At 37.4% G+C, this 20499-nt stretch overlaps 1 protein-coding gene across 1 annotated transcript; it reads left to right on the top strand.

Moving 5' to 3' along the window:
• Positions 1-16098: 16098 nt before the first annotated feature.
• Positions 16099-18599, top strand: LOC118486496 (the record flags this gene model as incomplete). The annotated part of the gene is made up of 3 exons (XM_035982978.1): positions 16099-16443; positions 16532-16648; positions 18333-18599. Coding segments are annotated over 3 exons (540 nt in total), but the record flags the coding sequence as incomplete, so codon positions are not given.
• Between the last annotated feature and the right edge of the window lie 1900 nt (positions 18600-20499).

The following is a 20499-nucleotide window of genomic DNA, read 5'->3' as shown; positions in this document are numbered from 1 at the left end:
CTAGCGCCAACGGAAATGAAAGAACTGAGGACCCAGTTGGATGAACTGCTGGCGAAAGGTTTTATCAGACCTAGTTCATCTCCCTGGGGAGCTCCTGTCCTATTTGTAAAGAAGAAGGACGGATCAATGCGGTTGTGCATCGACTACAGAGAGCTGAATAAAGTTACCATAAAGAACAGATATCCTTTACCAAGGATCGATGATCTGTTCGACCAGCTGCAAGGAGCAAGCTACTTCTCCAAGATCGACTTAAGGTCGGGCTATCATCAACTAAGGGCCAGAGATGAAGATGTACACAAGACTGCATTTAGGACTCGCTATGGTCATTACGAGTTCCTAGTGATGCCTTTTGGGCTCACAAATGCACCGGCTGCGTTCATGGATCTCATGAATCGCGTGTGCAAGCCGTATTTAGATAAATTCATCATAGTCTTCATAGACGATATCCTGATCTATTCTAAAAGCCAAGATGACCACGAGAAGCATCTCCGTTGCATTCTCGAATTACTACAACGTGAGAAACTCTACGCCAAATTCTCGAAATGTGAATTCTGGCTACGAGAAGTTCAGTTTTTAGGACACGTTGTGAGTGAGCGTGGTATCCAAGTGGATCCCGCTAAGGTAGAGGCAGTCATGAACTGGCAAGAGCCAAGGACGCCTACCGAAATCCGTAGCTTCCTGGGATTAGCAGGATACTACCGGAGATTTATTGAAAATTTTTCAAGGATTGCTGCGCCCTTGACCTCCTTGACCAAGAAGAAAGAAAAGTACATTTGGGGCCCGAAGCAGCAAGAGTCCTTTGAAATACTGAAGCAGAAGCTAAGCAACGCACCTGTGTTGACATTACCTGAGGGTATAGATGAATTCGTAGTTTACTGCGATGCATCACACACAGGCATGGGGTGTGTTCTTATGCAAAAGGGCAAGGTGATTGCCTATGCTTCAAGGCAATTAAAGGTGCATGAAAAGAATTACACCACCCATGATTTGGAGTTGGGTGCCGTTGTATTTGCACTGAAGTTGTGGAGGCACTACCTTTATGGTATTAAATTTGTGATTTATTCAGATCACAAAAGCCTTCAGCACCTGTTCAACCAGAAGGAATTGAACATGAGACAGCGCCGTTGGATGGAAACCCTGAATGATTATGACTGTGAAATCAGGTACCATCCCGGTAAGGCGAATGTAGTCGCCGATGCATTGAGCAGGAAAGAAAGGGTAAAACCCATTCGAATCAATGCCAAGAGCATTGAAGTTAAAAATAATTTGATTGAAAGGATTTGGCTGCACAGCGAGAGGCTGTGTTGGAAGCTAATTATCCTAATGAAAAGCTGGGAGTAACTGCAGGAGCAGTTGACTCTTAGCAAGGATGGAATCCTTAGACTGAATGGACGTATATGGGTTCCGATTTATGGAGGATTACGAGATGTTGTTCTCCAGGAAGCCCATAGTTCCAAATACTCAGTCCATCCTGGTGCTGATAAAATGTACCAAGACTTAAAGGCAAATTATTGGTGGATAGGCTTGAAAAAGTCTGTTGCCGCCCATGTAGCAAAGTGCTTGACTTGTGCTCAAGTCAAAGCCGAGCACCAAAAGCCGTCTGACTTGCTACAACAGCCTGAGCTTCCCGAGTGGAAGTGGGAATGCGTAACTATGGACTTCATAACCAAGTTACCCAAAACCAGGAAAGGAAACGATACAATATGGGTCATAGTCGATAGGCTGACTAAATCAGCTCATTTTCTACCCATTAAGGAGACGTATAGCTCCGATATGTTAGCCCAACTATATGTTGATAAGATTGTAGCCTTACACGGCATACCTGTGTCTATTATCTCCGACAGGGATACTAGATACACATCTCACTTCTGGAAAAGTTTCCAGCAATCTTTGGGCACACGTTTGAACTTTAGTACGGCTTACCATCCACAGACGGACGGTCAAAGTGAGCGTACTATCCAAACGCTAGAAGACATGCTTCGTGCATGTGCGATCGATCTAGGTGGTAACTGGGATAAAAACCTACCCCTGATCGAATTCTCCTACAATAATAGCTACCACACCAGCATAAAGGCTGCGCCTTTTGAGGCATTATATGGTAGGAAATGCAGATCGCCTGTTTGTTGGGCGGAAGTAGGAGAGGTCCAATTGTCGGGACCAGAGATTGTTTTCCAGACAACGGACAAGATTGTCCAGATCCGGGAACGACTCAAAGGCTGCCCGCGATAGGCAGAAGAGCTACGCTGATCCAAAGCGTAAGGATTTTCACTTCGAAGTAGGTGAAAAGGTATTACTTAAGGTGTCACCCTGGAAGGGGGTGATGCGCTTCGGCAAGAAGGGCAAGCTGAGTCCGAGATACATAGGGCCTTTTGAGGTCATTGAACGAGTCGGATCAGTTGCCTATAAACTGAACTTGCCTGAAGAGCTCAATGGAATTCACAATGTGTTCCACATCTGCAATCTCAAAAAGTGCTTCGCCGACGAATCGTTGGTGATTCCACACACAGATGTGCATATAGATGAGAGCTTAAAGTTCATAGAAAAACCTTTGTCGATTGAGGATCGACAGGTAAAGAAGCTTCGCAGAAAGCACGTACCGATTGTAAAAGTCAAATGGGACGCTCGTAGAGGTCCTGAATATACGTGGGAAGTCGAAGCTACAATGAAAGAAAAATACCCCTATTTATTTGAGTAAATCTCGGGTCGAGATTTATTTTAAGGGGGTGAGGATGTAACACCTCGAAATTTTGTGTCCAATGATGTGTTAACACGTGTCATTTGTTTACACGTGGCATCTATAATAAATAAAGGACTAATTTTGACAAACCTTGAAAGTATATAAATTCGAGGGTTATAAATGTCAACAAGGGTAAATATACTGTATAGTATCCCTAAATAATGCGTAAACCTTCAAACGGATAAATTATAGATCGTACAAAACTAAAACGCGGAAGAAAGTGAGAGATTACAAACTACAGGGGTTAACTGTGTCAACATGTTTAATAACACCTCTGAGTGACCCTTTAACGTTCCAAGACTTTGTAACGGTATTATACCCTCACTAAAATAATATATATTAATTTCGCGAAGTTTCGATATGAAACGAGAAAGTTACGATCGAATTTGTAGAAGAAGGGTTAAAAGCGTCAACAGTGAAAGTTAAGGCTTTCCAATATAATTAATAAATAAACCGGGGACTAAATAATGCGGGTAATTAACACGAGGCCCCTATCGGTAAATAACCGAGGGCCAAACCGCAAAGTTACCCCTTCAGAACCGAAAGGCCAGGTGAATCATTACGAAAGATTTCGTTATTAATGGCCCGATTCTGTAATGATTATAAAAGATTTGAAAAATTCTGAAAACATAACCCCACGCGACCCGCGTAAAGGTTCAACCTAAGTTGAGGCGGGCCGCGAGCTCCCTCTATTACGCGTCTGATTCTTAACCTTTAGGCGACCCGCGTAAAAGAGCATGGGAACTCCCATGCGGGTCGCGTAAAGTGCCCAGATGCAGAAAAATGGTAACTACTTGGCTTTTGGAACTTGTGAACGATTATGCATGCAATTATGGGGCATGGGCACCCTACAAATGACCCATACATTTAGGGGACAACTACCCATCAGCTCTGGACTGATAGTAGAGCTTGTAATGATCATAAGTGGCCTTCCTTGGCTATAAATAGCCACTTCTTGTGCACTACCAATCACACAACTCAAAAACACTTATATCTGATCATTCAAGAGCTCTCTAGCTTTCCCTTCTGTTCTCTCATCAAGAGTTAACTTCTGTAAGTCGTTCATAGCCATTTTGGTTCCACATTTCCATAGTTATAGCCTATAAACGCAACCGTCGTAACTAACGGTTGTCATTGCAATGTCTTGCAAATGATTCAGTCTTATGACGAATCAAAAATAGTTATGAGTTGGTATTTATGTGGGTATTAAACCTCTAAAATGGTTCCCCCTGATCACCACTCTAACTATGTCAAATATCGAGTCAAACGCGCGGTTAAAAAGTCAACAAAAAGCTATTTTAGCAATTTAAGCATAATCTGTGATATATATGTTATGGAACCGTTTTGACAATCATAAAACATGATAATATGTATATAAACATGTTTGCGCTCGTTTGAATCGATCATTTACTATATAGAACCGGTTCGGAGCCGAATGTCGCAAAAGTTTGACTTTTGCTTTGACTTCAGTTCTGACCCGTTTTAGTGAGGTATAAATATACCCTAGGACTCTCTTAGGACCAGGTCACATGTTGGTATAAGCCTCTGTGGTCGGTTCATGAGTTATCCGAGTCTTTAGCGCATTCCGTCATTCGCCTAAAAGTTGACCGTAACGGCCTTTTAAAAATTAAAACGAGTATTTCAGACACGTGAACGGACCAAAACCTTGCTTAGTAAATTATAAGCATGTCCCTGAAGTTTCACGTCAATCCGAGGTCTAGAATGAGAGTTATGCTAAAAGGCGCACTTTTAAGAAAATTTTGTATTTAACGGCGCAATTAGCATAACGCCCATCTAACCCAAGTTTTCGTCACCAAAACTTTTACCCACTGTGGTAAAATAATATTTTGGGAATTTTAAAGATTTTTAATAATTTTTACCTTGCTCATAACCTGCGGTTATGGCTACGATTCGGTTAATACCGAATATGCCCTTTTTGGCCAAAACGGGAGTTCTACAAGGTCTTTTGACCCGATTCCAGTTGCTACTGGTTTTAAATAATAAATAAAGTATTTTAAGCTTTATAAGCTGTTCGAGAAACTCAGATTTCCTGTAGAACTCGAAAATCCCTTTTAAAGTCTTTAAAATGACCGAAAAGCCCCTATGGGGCATAATACTAACTTAAACTCGTTACGGGCATTACGGAAGGTATCTTACTGATACCAAAATACTTTTAAGGCATATTGACTTAGGAAATAAGCGTATGACGCTTATGGTTAACCGTTTCGCCTATTTGCGCACACGGTACGGCTCACGGAACTAGTTTTCGTGCAATAGCCGATACGGGTCAAATTACATTATTTGAACCCCAAAATCCAGAGTATGAACTATAAACCCATATAAAACAAGTCTCTGAACTTGTTGGGTCCAAATCATACTCCATTCTCGGTTTTCGCCTTTTCGCGCGAATTAACCATATCTATATATCGGAATCAACCGGTTTAAGCTACGGCTAATATAAGGACCGTTAGGATTCTAAGAGGTTAATTAAAACCTTCGTTCCAGATTAGGAGCCCCAGTAAAAGCTATCGGTGACTTGATCTAAATTAAGGAATTATACTTGCAAAGGTAAATACTTTTGACTTATTTCCCCTATATGGGCTTGGGTTACGGTATATTAATACCGCTTGATTGAGCACTATATTCGTCCACCGCTTAGGTGGATAACTAAATAATATGATTGGCTCATTTAAACAGTTTTGTTGCTTATAAGCCTTTGGGGGGTTTAATGACCGTTGTCCCGGATATCCTCGGCATCATTTTACGAAATGGCCACGACCATCGACATCCCGGTGTAGGCGTACACCCGGTATAAAGTGTCGACATTAAACTAAAAGACGTAGCCGTTGGTTTTTATACTACGGTTTTACGCAAACGTGGTGTGTCTATAAATCTTTAACCCGGCACGACCCGGGCTACTGAACGCATAAAAGAACATGTAAAACGTTCACAAGATCATTATGAATTTTCCCAAGTTATAAAAGAGTTTGTGCCTTGTGCATTCAAATCAATTTTAATAAACATTTTCAAATGTGTCAGTTGAATGTATTTACCAGTGTAAACTGACGTATTTTCCCCAAAAAGATTAAGTGCAGGTACCTAAACGTAATTGGCTGGTATTAGCTCCCTAGCGTCGGGATAAGCCTCGCAAGCTTGATTGCAGTATCTAATGGAACAATACTTTATGATTAATTACGATCCACTGTGGATATTCAACTTCTGTAATACATTTTGATATTACGATCAGAGGTTGAAATTTATATATTTATCTTATGCTTCCGCTGTGCATTATATAATTGTGTGGTTTGACTATATTGTTGCCAACATCGTCACGGTAATCCCCCACCGGGCCCACCGGTGAGACACGTGGAAATCGGGGTGTGACAGTGTAGGATAATAGTCTTTATGACTAATTAATTAGTCAAAAATGATAATAAATGGGATAAGTGAAAAAACTATTTAATATATTACAAATTACCCTTTGTTCTTTTTTTTCTCAATTAAATTTTCTTCTCAAATGAACCTTCTCCTATATATATATATATATATATATATGTCAAGCATGTCATAAAGTGTGTTATTATATATATAGAGAAAGTATAATGTACAAAACGCCTTAACCTACATTAACGTACGCGACCAGATATATAACGTGCGTTATTATTTTCTTTGACCATCTCAACGTGCGTGATTATACTTTCCATGCGTGATTATCACTTCTCATGCGTGATTATCACCAAAAATCTAATCCCATGCGTTATTTTGTGTCCCATGCGTGATTATTGCCTGATCCGATGGTTTACAGCGTCGCGTACGTGAAGTACAATAACGCGTAATGTATGTTAACCGCACTCTATATATATATATATATATATATATATATATATATATATATATGTCAAGCATGTCATAAAGTGTGTTATTATTAACACACTTTATTTCATTAAAATTTTGTTAACTTTATAAGTGTGTCATACTTAATTAACTTTATTTCATTTCGATTTTTGTTATTTCTGTTATTATAACTTTTACTTATTTTCTTTGGATATTTAATAATGTTTATATTATTAAATTTCAATGTTTGAGATTGCTTTTTAAAACAACTTATTGACTTATTGGTTTTTTCAAAAAGTTAATAAGGAGAAATAAGAGTAAATTGCTAAAATCATCTCTGACGTTTGTTCACATTTGCTAGATCCATCCAGAAAAGGTTTTTTCCTCATAGGAACCAGTGAGTTTTCAAAAAAGTTGCTAAATCCATCCAAAATGACTAATACTCTTAACAATACTAAGTTGATAGAGGGGTAATTTAGTCATTCTTTTAATTTATTTAATTTACCTTTTTTAACAGGTTATTAAACGTCTGGGACGATTTTAGCAATTTACTCTTAGATTTTTATTTTTTTATCACATAAATCTAAAGGATTCCTTTCTTTTCTCCCTTCTTTTCGGTATTTACATTTGATTTGATTTTATATATTACGAGTTGACGCAACCCGCGCATTATGGCGGGATGTTAAACTTCATCTTAGTTATAAGATCATAAATCCTACAAAAAAAATAAGTTTATATACAAAGAGGGTTCAAAGAAAAAATAACAGAATGGAAAAAAAAAACAATTTGCACATTGGACTCTAATCTCCAATAAATGATATCATAGTTTATATCCATCAATGTTATCTTCTAGCAATTACATTCATAAAAACATCTACGGGAATTATGCTCATGGTATTAAACTTTAATCTAAAACCAAATAAATAGAGCCCGATTAATATTAAGCCCAAATTTACCAGCCATATCCAAAAAATCTACAACTCCTCTCCTATCCAAATTAAATAACTGGTGTTTGTTCCCCAACCCTCTGAATCCAAATTAAATAACTGGTGTTTGTTCCCCAACCCTCCGAACAACCTACAAACTTTCATTCTGAGTCTAAACATGGTATCTAAAAGTCAAGTAAGAATCGATTATTTCTAATTAATGAAATAGATTATTTATATCCATCAATGTTGATCATCAATTAAATCTACAATAATTTAAATCCATCAATGTTGATCGTAAACTAAGTCTAATATATCGGATCATTCTATTGAAACAGATTATTCACCAATGTTGAGCCTAAAATATTTCTAAATCTCCGATAAAGATGAACGAAGAACAGGCATCAGATAGTTCCTCTAAAAGAAAAAAAAACATAACTCAAACCATATTCATATCAACGTGGCTTTTTTTCAAAGTTGATGTTCTTTCAAAGTCACTTTTTTTTACTTGAACACATCATGTGTTGTATGCAAATCTTCTTTTTTAATCAAAAGAACTATACTTATCAAGATAAACAGAGAACCGAACAACTGGAGTGATTCACTGCGTAAAAGCAAACTGAGATAAAAATTGATTGCCAATATGTTTGGAGTACAATAACGAAGGCATATAACGACGGGAATGAGAACATACCCGAATAACACAAAATATTAAAAGATTACAATGTAAAACATATGTCACTTGCACCATGTTTTAATTATGTTCACAAACAAAAACCAACATATGTCACTTGCACCATGTTTTAATTCTGTTCACAAACAAAAACCAACATATGTCACTTGCACCATATTTTAGTTCTGTTATTTTGATTCAATCATACGTTTTGCCATATTTTTTGTTTTTTTCATTCTTGGGTTAGATTTAATTAAATCCAAACATGATAAATACGAAAATCATAGAAAAAAAACGGATTGAATCGATTGAAAACAACTTGGAATAGTACCTTGGAGGGAGATCGTAACACTTGTTCTTGATTACGATGGGTGATTGAGGGGAGTAGAAAAGGGTTTGGGGAAGAAGGGCGATTGGAGAGTCATAGAGAGGGCTAAACATTAAGAAACGCACATGAATTATAAATTGAATCTAAATGACATTGAATACAGTTTTTTAACTATAAAGATGAGACGAAAAACACCTGTATTACAAATTTGAATTTAGATACAGTGAATAAAGTTTGTTTTAATTATAGGAAAACGCGTGAGTTAAATCACAAATAACAAATGTGAACGGTGCGTCTTTTGTTTATTTGACAACCGGGGCCTTTATTAATTAACCAAGGGGATGGTGTGAGGCACATATCTTGTGTATGTTGGTTTTTGCATTATATAAATAATGAACCAAAGGGTGTGACTTTTAAACAAATGATTTAAAAGTAATTTGAAGGATTATGACTTTTTGAAGGGATGTGAACCAAAGGGTGCGACTTTTAAACAAATGAGACATAACGCAAGTTACTAATTGTATAAGGGTATAATGTTGGTTATAATTTATTTCTATTTAAGAGGATTGGTAAAATATAAACATTAAACCTTAGTTAAGAAGTTCTTTCTGTTTTTTCCCTTCTTTTCGAGGTATTCACATTTGATTGATTTTAATTTTAAGTTTGTCGGTTTTATAATTTTTTTTATTTAGGAGGATTGGTAAATTATAAATACCATATCTTTTCGAAGTTCTCATTTGATTTGATTTTTTATTTTAAGTTTGTTGGTTTCTAATTTATTTTATTTAGGAGGATTGGCAAATATAAATATGATACGTTAGTTAATTTAAAAAAGTGCATATATCAAGTCAAATTTTCCTATTGTTTCTTTAAATTAAGTTTAATTAATTAATTTATACATTTTTTTCATTATTTTTTTTACCGATGCAAAAAAAAGTCTTAATGCTTGGTTATTTTGTTTCGTTTTCTATTTGATGAATGCTTGGTTATAAATTCGTTCGACTTTATGATTTATATAAAAACCAAAGGAAGAAACAAACCATTTTGATTCTGTGATTGGAATTGTATTTGATCACACATTCCCATTTAACAGGTTCCTTTGAGACTAACCACCTGTTAAAAAATGGTAAATTAAATAAATTAAAAGAATGACTAAATTACCCCTCTATTAACTTAGTATTGTTAGTATTAGTCATTTTGGATGGATTTAACAACTTTTATTTGAAACCTCGGGTGATTCCTTTGAGAAAAAAAAAAAAACCTTTTTTGGATGGATCTAGCAAATGTGAACAAACGTTAGAGACGATTTTTGCAATTTACTCGAGAAAGAATGTTTGGATGAGTGAAAATGAATTTTAGAAATAATTTTTGCATAAGGCGGAAAAGTAATTTGAAAAGTTAGGAAATCCTGACTTTTTAAAACTCCTTTAACTTTTAAAGAAATAGTTACAAAAATGTCTTAACCTAACCCTTTTACATTAATAAGCTGTGCCAAACACCTTTTATAAAAACAACTTATTGACTTATTAACTTTTTTCACCACATAAGTTAATTCAAACACTTTTTTTAAAAACTTCTTTTAAATAAGTCATAAGTCAATAAGTTCTTTTGCCAAAAAATGTTTTTTTAGTTAAGTAAGAAATCCCAAACACTCCAAAGTTGATAGTTGAAATTAGTATTTTGTATTAAATTTTCTTAACATGTACTGTAACACTATTATTATTCATCTAAAGTATTATATAGTCGTATAGATTAGCGTCAAAGTGTGAAGCCTTCGCCCTAGCCCGGTTCAAATTTATAGCCAGTTTTATTAGTTTAATATTTGCTTAGCCCGTTGTGTAGAGAAGCAAAAGCCCATATATAAGTGTGATTTTTTTAACTAAAGATGCCAACCCGGTAGGCTGGTAATATGTTTTATGGGCTTGTCTTCAATCATACTAGGGGTGTTCATGAGTCGAACGCGAATCGAACGGAGGTATGCTCGTGTTCGGTTCGGTTTGAAACCGAGCGCTCGGTTCGGTTCGGATTTAGGAAATTCGAGCGGAAATCTTATGCTCGTGCTCGGTTCGGTTCGCTTTGCTCAGTTTTATTTAAGATTTCTACAACAGCCATTTTATTCACCAAAATTCATGGTATACCATAAACACTTAAATAATTCAACTACGTCCATTAAAACAAATTTCAAATGTACCAAATATCAAAACTAGAAAAAAAAATCAAACTGTGATGAACCTCCAACTGAGATAATATTCTACCAAAATAAGAATCAAATTGGAGAATATATACAAAAAATACGAATGAATTAAAGAAGAGGTGTTTAGCGTGGGTACTTCAAACCGTGGGAGTGGTTGTGCGTTTTGATTGACCGGCGGCTAACGGACGGTGGAGTGGTGCATGACCGGTGGTGGAACGGTTGTACGGTGGAGTGGCGGTTGTACGGTGGACGGTGGACGGCCGGCGGACAATGATGCCTGCGGACGAGGGATGTGGACGGTGGAACTTGATCTGGATCTGGATGGATGTCAGTTGGATGTGTGACTAGAGTTGAGAGAGATTAGGTTTTTTTTTTAACTGAAGAAGGATTCTAGTATATGAGGATTTTAGGGTAGTTTTGTATGTCGGCTGGATATGTTAAATGTTTATATTTAATAAATATAATATATATTAATAAATATAAATATATATAATAAAAAATAAATTCGATCGAAAACCGACGAGCGAGCGAGCGTACCTATGCTCGTGCTCGGTTCGTTTTTAAACCGAACCGAGCTGCTCGGCTCGGTTTTAACCGAGCAAAGAATCGAACGCGCAAATTTCCGAGCTTTTTCGAATGATCGTCGAACGATCTTCGAGCGCCGAGCAGTTTGGACAGTCCTAAATCATATAATAAAAAAGGATCAAGAGAAAAAACTAATAAATTAACAATTGTAACATGGTTTTATTAGGAATATTTTTACTTTTTAAGTTTTTTCTTTACTGCTGACTTGTAATTTTCAGGTCAAATTTGACTTATATACGTAACTAACTTTATTTGATTTTAAAAACTTTGGTCTCATATTAATTTTAAAAACTCTGAAGGGGTATGGTCCCAAAAGAGAGTGTGCATGTGCGCACCAGAAGAGACCTTACCATTTTAGGAACTTCGTTGTCTAGATAGATCTAGAACGTCGATGGACAGACCCGACGACAGACGTGGGGCACCACTGACAATGGCAAGAAGAGCATTAGCGACAGCTAAGGAAAAGGACACCACGTGGCACCAATCATTGGTTGTCAGACTCTGGTGCAAGATCCCCAGGAGACAGCTAGCGACAACCCGATATGAAGCACTAGGGGAAGCTGAGGTGGAACGACTAACATCATGTCAAGTCAGCCATAGTAACGGATTAACGGGCCCTGTCATGTCAGAGGGGACAAAACGGATATTCCCCCACGATTGACACCTGGCTCCTACCTCCTTCACAATCCTTCGGCTATAAATAGAGGGCTTCACTACCAGATTCAGGGATTGTTTCTCTTACTCTCTCACTCTATACACACACTTATTTCCTCAAAACGAGTTCTTATTCTCACGCCGGAGGTTGGTTACAAGGAGAACCCCTAACCTCTCCTCCTTGTAACGAGTTCACCGGTGTTGTTTCGTTTTGCAAGATCAATTGAAGATAGTTAGACCACTTGTTGAGGAAAGAATAGAGATTAATCATTGTTGACGAGATAAATCTGCTAAGCCTAACCTTGAGTTGACTTAGTGTTCCTTCAAACTCTATATCCACGAACCAAGCTTATTTATCGATTTTTGCATGAGAATTTTATAGAAGTTTTTTTTGATGTCTTTGAATTCTTTGCAAGGAATAAACTTAGTACTATACAAGTTGATTTACTTAAAAAGATAATTAAAGTATTGAAAATAGGATTAAAGTGTAGCAATCCATTGAATTTTATACAATTTAGTATGATGTGAAGATTAAAATGTAAAAATGGTATCATTACTTAAACCATTGAATTTTATACAATTTTAACTAGGATATACGCTAACACTTCAGTTCTATTTTCTAAGGTTTTTTTCTCTAACAACGGATATATTATACTCAAAAGACGGGCTATCACAAAACTAGAATAGTTAAACCATCATTAACAATGATTTATCTAAGAAGACACCTTTATGATCTAAACATGACTCGACACCAATTTTCCCACTCAACCAAATTATCGTGAATGAAATCCCAAGAAATTGATTGAACGTTAGTGATCTTCCATAATTTTGTCCACATCATTGCATACCCCATTTCTTGATTTCCAAAGAGTCCACTGTTTAGACTAAGCAACAAGAAAGTACTTTGAATGTATATGTGACGTTCGAGTGCTTGCTTGAAATCCAAAAACTACCGTTCAAGTTTAACTTATAATGATTAGAATATAATAGCCTATAAACATATCCCTTAAACTTATAATATAATAGCCTATATAGAATATTGGATTTTATCACTTTCAACTATTGGGTAATGGGCGTTGCCAATTTCCAACTATCACTTTGACTTCCACTACTCGCAAGTTAATACTTTGTGTGTTGTGTCACTCCCGTTGAGTGGTTTTGGCTCCCCCTTTTCTGTTTTAGGAGTAAATTCACTTGCAATCATTAGTAATTGTCGCAATGTGTTAGGTAGGAGGCTTAGATGGTGTGCGGGGATGAATTCCGCACAGGAGCCGTGATTTCGCAGGGCAATATGGTTTTTAAAAAAATCCGAAATATATAAGTTATTTTTTAAAATAGTAAACTCATACCAATTTCAAGTAAGGCTCCTTTACAAATCATTTTTATGGTTTAATACTTTAGAATTTAGCCCACTAGGTTTAATTGAGCCCATTACTAATTGAAAACGAAGTCTTAGATAATATAAATTGTGAAGAGTTGATGCCACCAATTTGTTATGAAGATGCAAAGAGGACTGCACGAATCATATGGTTAGCTATTAGCTTATTAGTTATTAGGTATGTAATGTAACTCATTTGAATACTATAATTTTCTATTTTTCATAATTGCATTGTTTATCGAATACTACAATTTTGTCATTTTCGTAATTGCATTGTTCATCGTTAAGACATAAGGGCACATTTTTCAAGTTCGAAACAGGGTACATGAATTCTCAGAGACGCCACTGGTTAGCCGAATATCACCAATAAATCATGGTTGCAAGAGTCGCTAGTAGTCCCTTCCTAGTCGGATTTGAGAGTACTCCGGGAAGTACTCAGCCTAGGCGGAGATTACTCGGGGAGTAATTAGCATAGGCGAACAGTACTCGGGCCTCGATAGCCTACCTTGTAGCGAGCATTCGGGGAGTCTCGGAGCCTAGACGGGACTTTTACAACCATGGCCAATAATATAAGTCAAACACTAAAGAAAATATTCACCTACAAAGTGACACTACACACAAAATGTTTAAGTTGAGAGTGGTGGTAGTTAAAGTGATAAGGGGACTCGGGGCGGGCACGTTATAGAGAAGTTCCACGCGTTGAAAACATTTTGCACACCGCCGCCGCCCTTTATTAACGCGTGATATAATCAACGCGTGGTGCACATAACGCGTTGAAATTTCAAAAAAACGACCGTTGCATATGACCGTTGGTTGTTGAACGGTAACTTTAATAAAAAAAAAATTAATCCATTTTATTTATATATATATCCACATTTTAACCATTTTTTCACACACCAAACTCTATCTTTTAACCAATTTAAACCCATTTCACACAATTTTTATATCTTTCTCAAATGGAATTCCCTACCGATTCGACGTTTCCGATGTCTAGCGATACCGATACCGAGTCGTCTTCCGACAACGACACGCTAAACTATTTTGTGTCGGTGTATAACGAGCTTGATGCCGAGTCGTCCCGCCCAAAGAAGAAGATGGTCGGCCGTGATCGTATACGTGCCAACGAAGTTTTGATGAACGATTATTTTGTGGAAAACCCGCTATAATACAATTCCGAAACGTTTAGAGATTCGTTTCGTTTACCCAAAGAATTATTTTTAAAGATTGTTGGAGACATCGAGGCAAGCGAGGGATGGTTTCAAGAAGGTTACGATGCGAGGGGCAAACCAAGTTTCACAGCCGATTCAAAAAATGCACGTCCGCCATTCGCCAACTAGCGACAGGTAACCCACCCGATCAATATGATGAATACCTAGCTATGTCCTGAAAGAACTTCACGTGAGTGTTTGCAATTTTTTTGCAATGCGGTCATTAAGTTGTATTCTAACGAGTTTTTTACGTAAACCGACGAGCCACGACATCTCACGTATTTATGCCGACACGAGGCTAGATGGCATTTCCCGGGATGCTCGGTAGCATCGATTGTACACATATCGAGTGGAAAATTGTCCAAGAGAGTTGCGAGGGGCGTATGTGAGGGGAGACATCAAAAGACCAACCATCATACTAGAAGCGGTGGCGTCGAATGATTTATGGATTTGGCATTCGTATTTCGGTGTCCCAGGTTCAAACAACGACATCAATGTGTTGCACACGTCGCCGTTGTTCCAAAGCGTAACGGATGGTACCGCACCTTCCTCTCCTTTCTATGTTAACGGTCGACATTACAGACGAGGCTTTTATCTTGTGGATGGTATCTACCCGTCTTGGTCTGTTTTTGTGAAAGCTCCCTCATTTCCCGTCGAGGCTAAAGAAAAGGCGTTCAAAAAATTGCAAGAATCGGCAAGAAAAGATGTTGAGAGGCGTTTGGTGTTTTAAAGGGTAGATGGGGTATACTACACCGACCGGTTCGTTCGATGACCAAGAAAGCAATACATAGCATAGTGTATGCGTGTATCATATTGCACAATATGTTGATCAAACACGACAGACGTTGCAATATCTCCGGATTGGGTACCGGATCCTCCTACACAAGTTCAAGTTCCACAAGATATCAATTTACAATTGCGTAACGAAGAAACTCACTTTCGGTTGAGATACGATTTAATCGAACTAGTAGGTTCTCTAGGTTTGGAGTTTCCGGATTCGGACGAGGAGTAGGTTTTTTTTTTTTTTTTTTTAAATTGTATGTTCCTAGTATGTTAAATTCGAGGAGTAGGTTTTTTTTTTTTTTTTTTTTTTTTTTTTTTTTTTACAAATTGTATGTTTCTAGTATGTGAAATTAAAGTAGTATGTTTTAAAATTAATGAAATTTTTAATTTTAGTGTTTTATTGTTAATTTCTAATTTAAAAATAAAAATTAAAAAAATTGGGAGGAAGTGATAGAATTCCATCACTAGTGATTCCACCCCTCCTACATTTCTATCACTAGTGATGGAAATTGGATTGATGACATGGCATTACTTAATTGGATAGTGGGAGTGATGGAATCCATCACTAGTGATTCCACCCCTAGTCCCCTAATTGGAAGTGGCAACGACCAATACCCAAAAAAAAAAAAAAATATATAATGAGTAGTTATGTGTAGAAAAATTCTATGAATAAAAAAAAAATTGTTGTTTAACACATCTGTTGTACTTCACCCAAGCGAAATTAAGATTTTTATAAGAACACTTCTGGACCAACGGTTTCGAATCTCCCTGTTCTACAAACAAACACAATAATCTTTACATTTGCAGGTTCAATCCAACAACAAGAATCATGCATATGCAATCATTATCCATCACCAATTCACACCCCATCGTCTCCCCTTATCCACCTTCACAAAACCCCTAAAAAGCTCCCCTCTTTTCACCGCCAAAATCCATCAAAAAACCCATCAAAATTTTCCCAGAAAGTTAACAGTGTTTGCTGTCAAAGAAGACGAAGAACCACAATCAACACCTTCTTGGGCCAAACCCGGATCCGAAGAACCTCCACCGTGGGCCCGAAATGAAGCCCAACAAGCTTCATCTAGTATTGAGCTTCCTTTTTTTGTTTATTTGCTTGCATCTGCTATCACTGCCATTGCTGCTGTAAGCTTCTTTCTGTCTGTTGGATAATGTGTTTGTTTGTTTGTTTGTTGATTATTGTGATTGATGAATTGTGGGTTGTTTGATGTAGATTGGGTCGGTGTTTGAGTATGTGAATCAGAAGCCGGTGTTCGGGTTGTTGAATTCGGATAGCGTGTTTTATGCACCTGTGCTTGGGTTCTTTGCGTTTACTGGTCTCCCAACTGCTGTAAGTTTAGCATTTTAGGAGTGTTTGGATGTGCATTTTCAAGATTATTGTTGTGTAAGCAGCTTGAAAGCAGGGTAATAATCCCAAGGTGTTCATCAGTTCGGGTTGGAAACTAATTCGGTTTGGACCAACAACCGAATGTGTAATTTGGTTAGCTTTTAAATAGTTTCATTTTCGGTTTAATAGGTTCGAAACAGAGTATCGAACACCCCTACCGAACAAGCTGTAAAAAACTAAGGGGGCGTTTGGTCCACAGAATGTTTTGGAATTGGAATTGAAATTTGTATAGGAATTAGAATTTGAGGGAATTGGATTTGGAATTTAAACATTCCAATTGGAATTGGAAATTGTTGGAATTGGAATCTCAATTCCATTTTTGTTGTGTTTGGTTGTCAAATGAATTGGAATCCATCACCGCGTCACCCACAACTCCCGGTTCTAATCGAAACGGTACGGGTCAAAACGGTTCGCGTCGAATCGGTTCGTGTCGAAATTGAGTCGGGCCAATTTTCCTTTTTTTCCTGGGAGAACGGGCTAGATTGTCAATATGATTCTGAGCATGATTTTCTTTTCTTAAATCATAGTGCTGAACGTTTATTGGGTGTTGACTTGATTGTCAAAAGTCAAAACAGCTCAATAACCTTTTGACTATTCTCGTCGCGACTAAACGGTACGGGGCGAAACGACTCGGGTCGAAACGGTTCGATTCGAAACGGCACGGGTCACACGGTTCGTATAGAAACGGTTCGCTTCGAAACGGTTCGCGTCAGAACGGTTCGATTCGAAACGGTACGGGTCGAAACGGTTCGCGTAGAAACGGTACGGGTCGGAACGGTTCGCGTAGAAACGGTTCGTGTCGGAATGATTCACGTCGAAACGGTACGGGTCGAAACGGTTCGGATCGAAACCGGTACGGATCGAAACGGTCGAAGATTCCAATGAAAATACTTTAATTCCTTCACATATAGGAAGGATTTTGAATTCCTTCACATAAAGGAATTTAAAGGAATTCATGCTAATTCCAATTCAAATTACATTGTCAACCAAACAAATGAAGATTGGAATTGAGATTCCAATTTCATCAAATTCTGCGAACCAAACATATTAAGAGATGGAATTCAGATTCCAATTCACTTAAATTCCATTGAATTCCTGCGAACCAAACGCCCCCTAATTATTAACAGGTGTCAGTCAGTCGTGTAGGGTTGGCGGGGCTGATATGATGAATCCAAACACGACCCATGTTTCAAACTCATCAACCCTAACCCATACACACTTAAATAGTGTATCCTGGTTATCTAAATGAGTCAAACGGGTTGGTGGGTTGTAAACGGGTTAAAAGGTTGTAATCGGGCTAAACATTTCAAAAAACGGGTTGGAAAGTTCTAATAAATGAGTTAAACTGGTCTTGAAGGGATAGCGGGTTGACCTTTAAAAATAAGTGTACTTTCTTTGTTCCAATTTTAGAAGACTTGACCCATTCAATTGAACTATAGCGAAACAGAACACAAAATTGGTTATTAAACGAGTTAGAATGACATCAAAACCTGATTATATTTGTGTTCTATCGTGTCTTGTTTCTGGTAGTTTAGACTGAAAGTGCTGACCTTGTAATCAACTTATTAAGATTAATTATTTGTAAATTGATCCAAAAGACGTCTACTAAAATGAGCTAAAAATACAGGCGTATCTTTGGTTCAAATCGGTTCAAGTTGCCAATAAGGAGGCCGAGGAACAAGATAGGAGAGATGGTTATCGCTAGGTCAGTTGTTGCATATTGTTTCATGTAAAATGCAATCTCGTTTTTTAAGATTTTGTGTAACCATGTATTAATGTTAGTTTCTTTTCTGGCTTAACTAAGGTACATGTAAAGAAATATGTTTTATTTTTGTGACTCAAAAGACTCTGACCATTTGAGTCGCAAATGATTACACCCACAATTACTAATGAATGGTTTGAACCGGTCAAGTCGGTAAAACAAGAACAATTATGTATATTTTTGTTATTTATATTAAAAGTTGGACAAAAAGTGTTAGGGTGAACCTGACCCAGTTAATTTCGTCATGTAAAAAAGTTACCCAACCCATTCAACATGCCTATATTGTCACAATGTATGAAGGACTAACTGTACCTAAAAACGCGTCACTACTCACATGTCATAAAGACAGAACGCGCTCCCCCTAGTGTTTCATGTAATTTGTCTTATAGAATTCAAACACGTTTCATGATTCTCCTGGAACACTTGAGGATTGTGGTGGCCGCACGCTTCCCATTAAGAACGAAACGAGCTGAGTGGACTGATTACAGAGAGCTCAGTGGCTATGGCCTATGGGCAGCCCTTTTAGGAGCAAATGTGGGTTATTTTACTACTTGGATGATGGGGCGTAAGTTAGAAGTGGGTTAAATATGTAGTGGTTTTGTTCTTTCAGTTATAGTTGTCTATAAAAGGTTTGCAAATGTTTTGATTTGTTATGAATGAAAGTCTACTTGTTGCTAATTTCTTTGGAGTTTGACCCATTCAACGGGTTATTACTTATCTAAATCCGATTGGTACATATCAGAATAGTAACAAACCGTTTAATCAAGTCAGTCTGGTCACGGGCCATTTTGGTCAGGGTTAGATTTTGCACGTCTTTATATTTTAGTCATGGTTTTCGGCATCTCTACATCGAGAGATGTATTATGACACCTTTAATAACACTCTTAGATGGTTGATATTAAATTTATGATTATCTCAAAGTCTACTTGTTGCTAATTTCTTTGGAGTTCGACCCACTCAGCGGGTTATTACTTATCTAAATCCGATTGGTACATATCAGAATAGTAACAAACCGTTTAATCAAGTCAGTCTGGTCACGGGCCATTTTGGTCGGGGTTAGATTTTGCACGTCTTTATATTTTAGTCATGGTTTTCGGCATCTCTACATCGAGACATGTATTATGACATCTTTAATAACACTCTTAGATGATTGATATTAAATTTATGATATGAATACTTGTATATTACTCAATAACAAATAAATTAAGGGTCGAGAGTATAGTCGGCAAAATGGGCAGGTTGGGTTTGGGTAACATGTCAAAACGAGTTTGGGTGTAGACTGGGTTCGGGTCATGATGGGTTTTGAGGAAAATAAGTTTGGGTCAAAATGGCCCGTGTTAAAAAGTTTATCAATTTGGTTCAGGTCAAAACAGGTTTGGTTTGTAGTTTCATAAAAAAATAAAAACGGAGTCAACACTACTATAACTATATTATCACGCTTAGTGGCGAGGGGTGGAGGTAGCTGCAACAATGACAATGGTACGGGCGTCGCAGTGGTGCCGATTTTGGCGACAACAAGGTGGTGGCGAAGGCAGCGATGGTGGTGCTGACAGTAGTGGCGGATGCAGGTGGCGGTGCCTGCTGGTGGAGGCGGCATCGGTTGTTAATAAGGAAGCAGTCATGGCTGCACTTTCTTTTTTTTTTTTTGCTTTGCTTTCACCTGCTAGGGATTTTTTTTTCTCTCTCTAGTTTTTATTTGCAATTTCTGTTAATTTAAAGCAGGTACGAATTTATTTGTGTACTTACTTATGAATGTGTATGTCGAGTTTAATTAAGATGATTGTATTTACCAAGTACATGGCAAGTGGTCTAAATAAGTTATAGTGTACACTTGATATCCTAAGATCCCTATGACACCCCAAAAGTATAGTACCAAGATCAAAAGTTAGTGATCAGTTAACGACGTGGTGATATAACACACTAAGTGTTAAGTTGGGGTGACGGACGTCAAAGTGATAGTTGGGGGTGACAGCGGCAAATAGCTAATAATTATGGGTGATAAAATCCAATAACCCTTATAAAAATGGCCAAA

Source organism: Helianthus annuus, chromosome 2 (genome assembly GCF_002127325.2).
Source record: "Helianthus annuus cultivar XRQ/B chromosome 2, HanXRQr2.0-SUNRISE, whole genome shotgun sequence".
NCBI lineage: Eukaryota > Viridiplantae > Streptophyta > Magnoliopsida > Asterales > Asteraceae > Helianthus > Helianthus annuus.
Note: the sequence above shows the minus strand (reverse complement) of the source record. Positions and strands in the feature narration are given on the sequence as shown.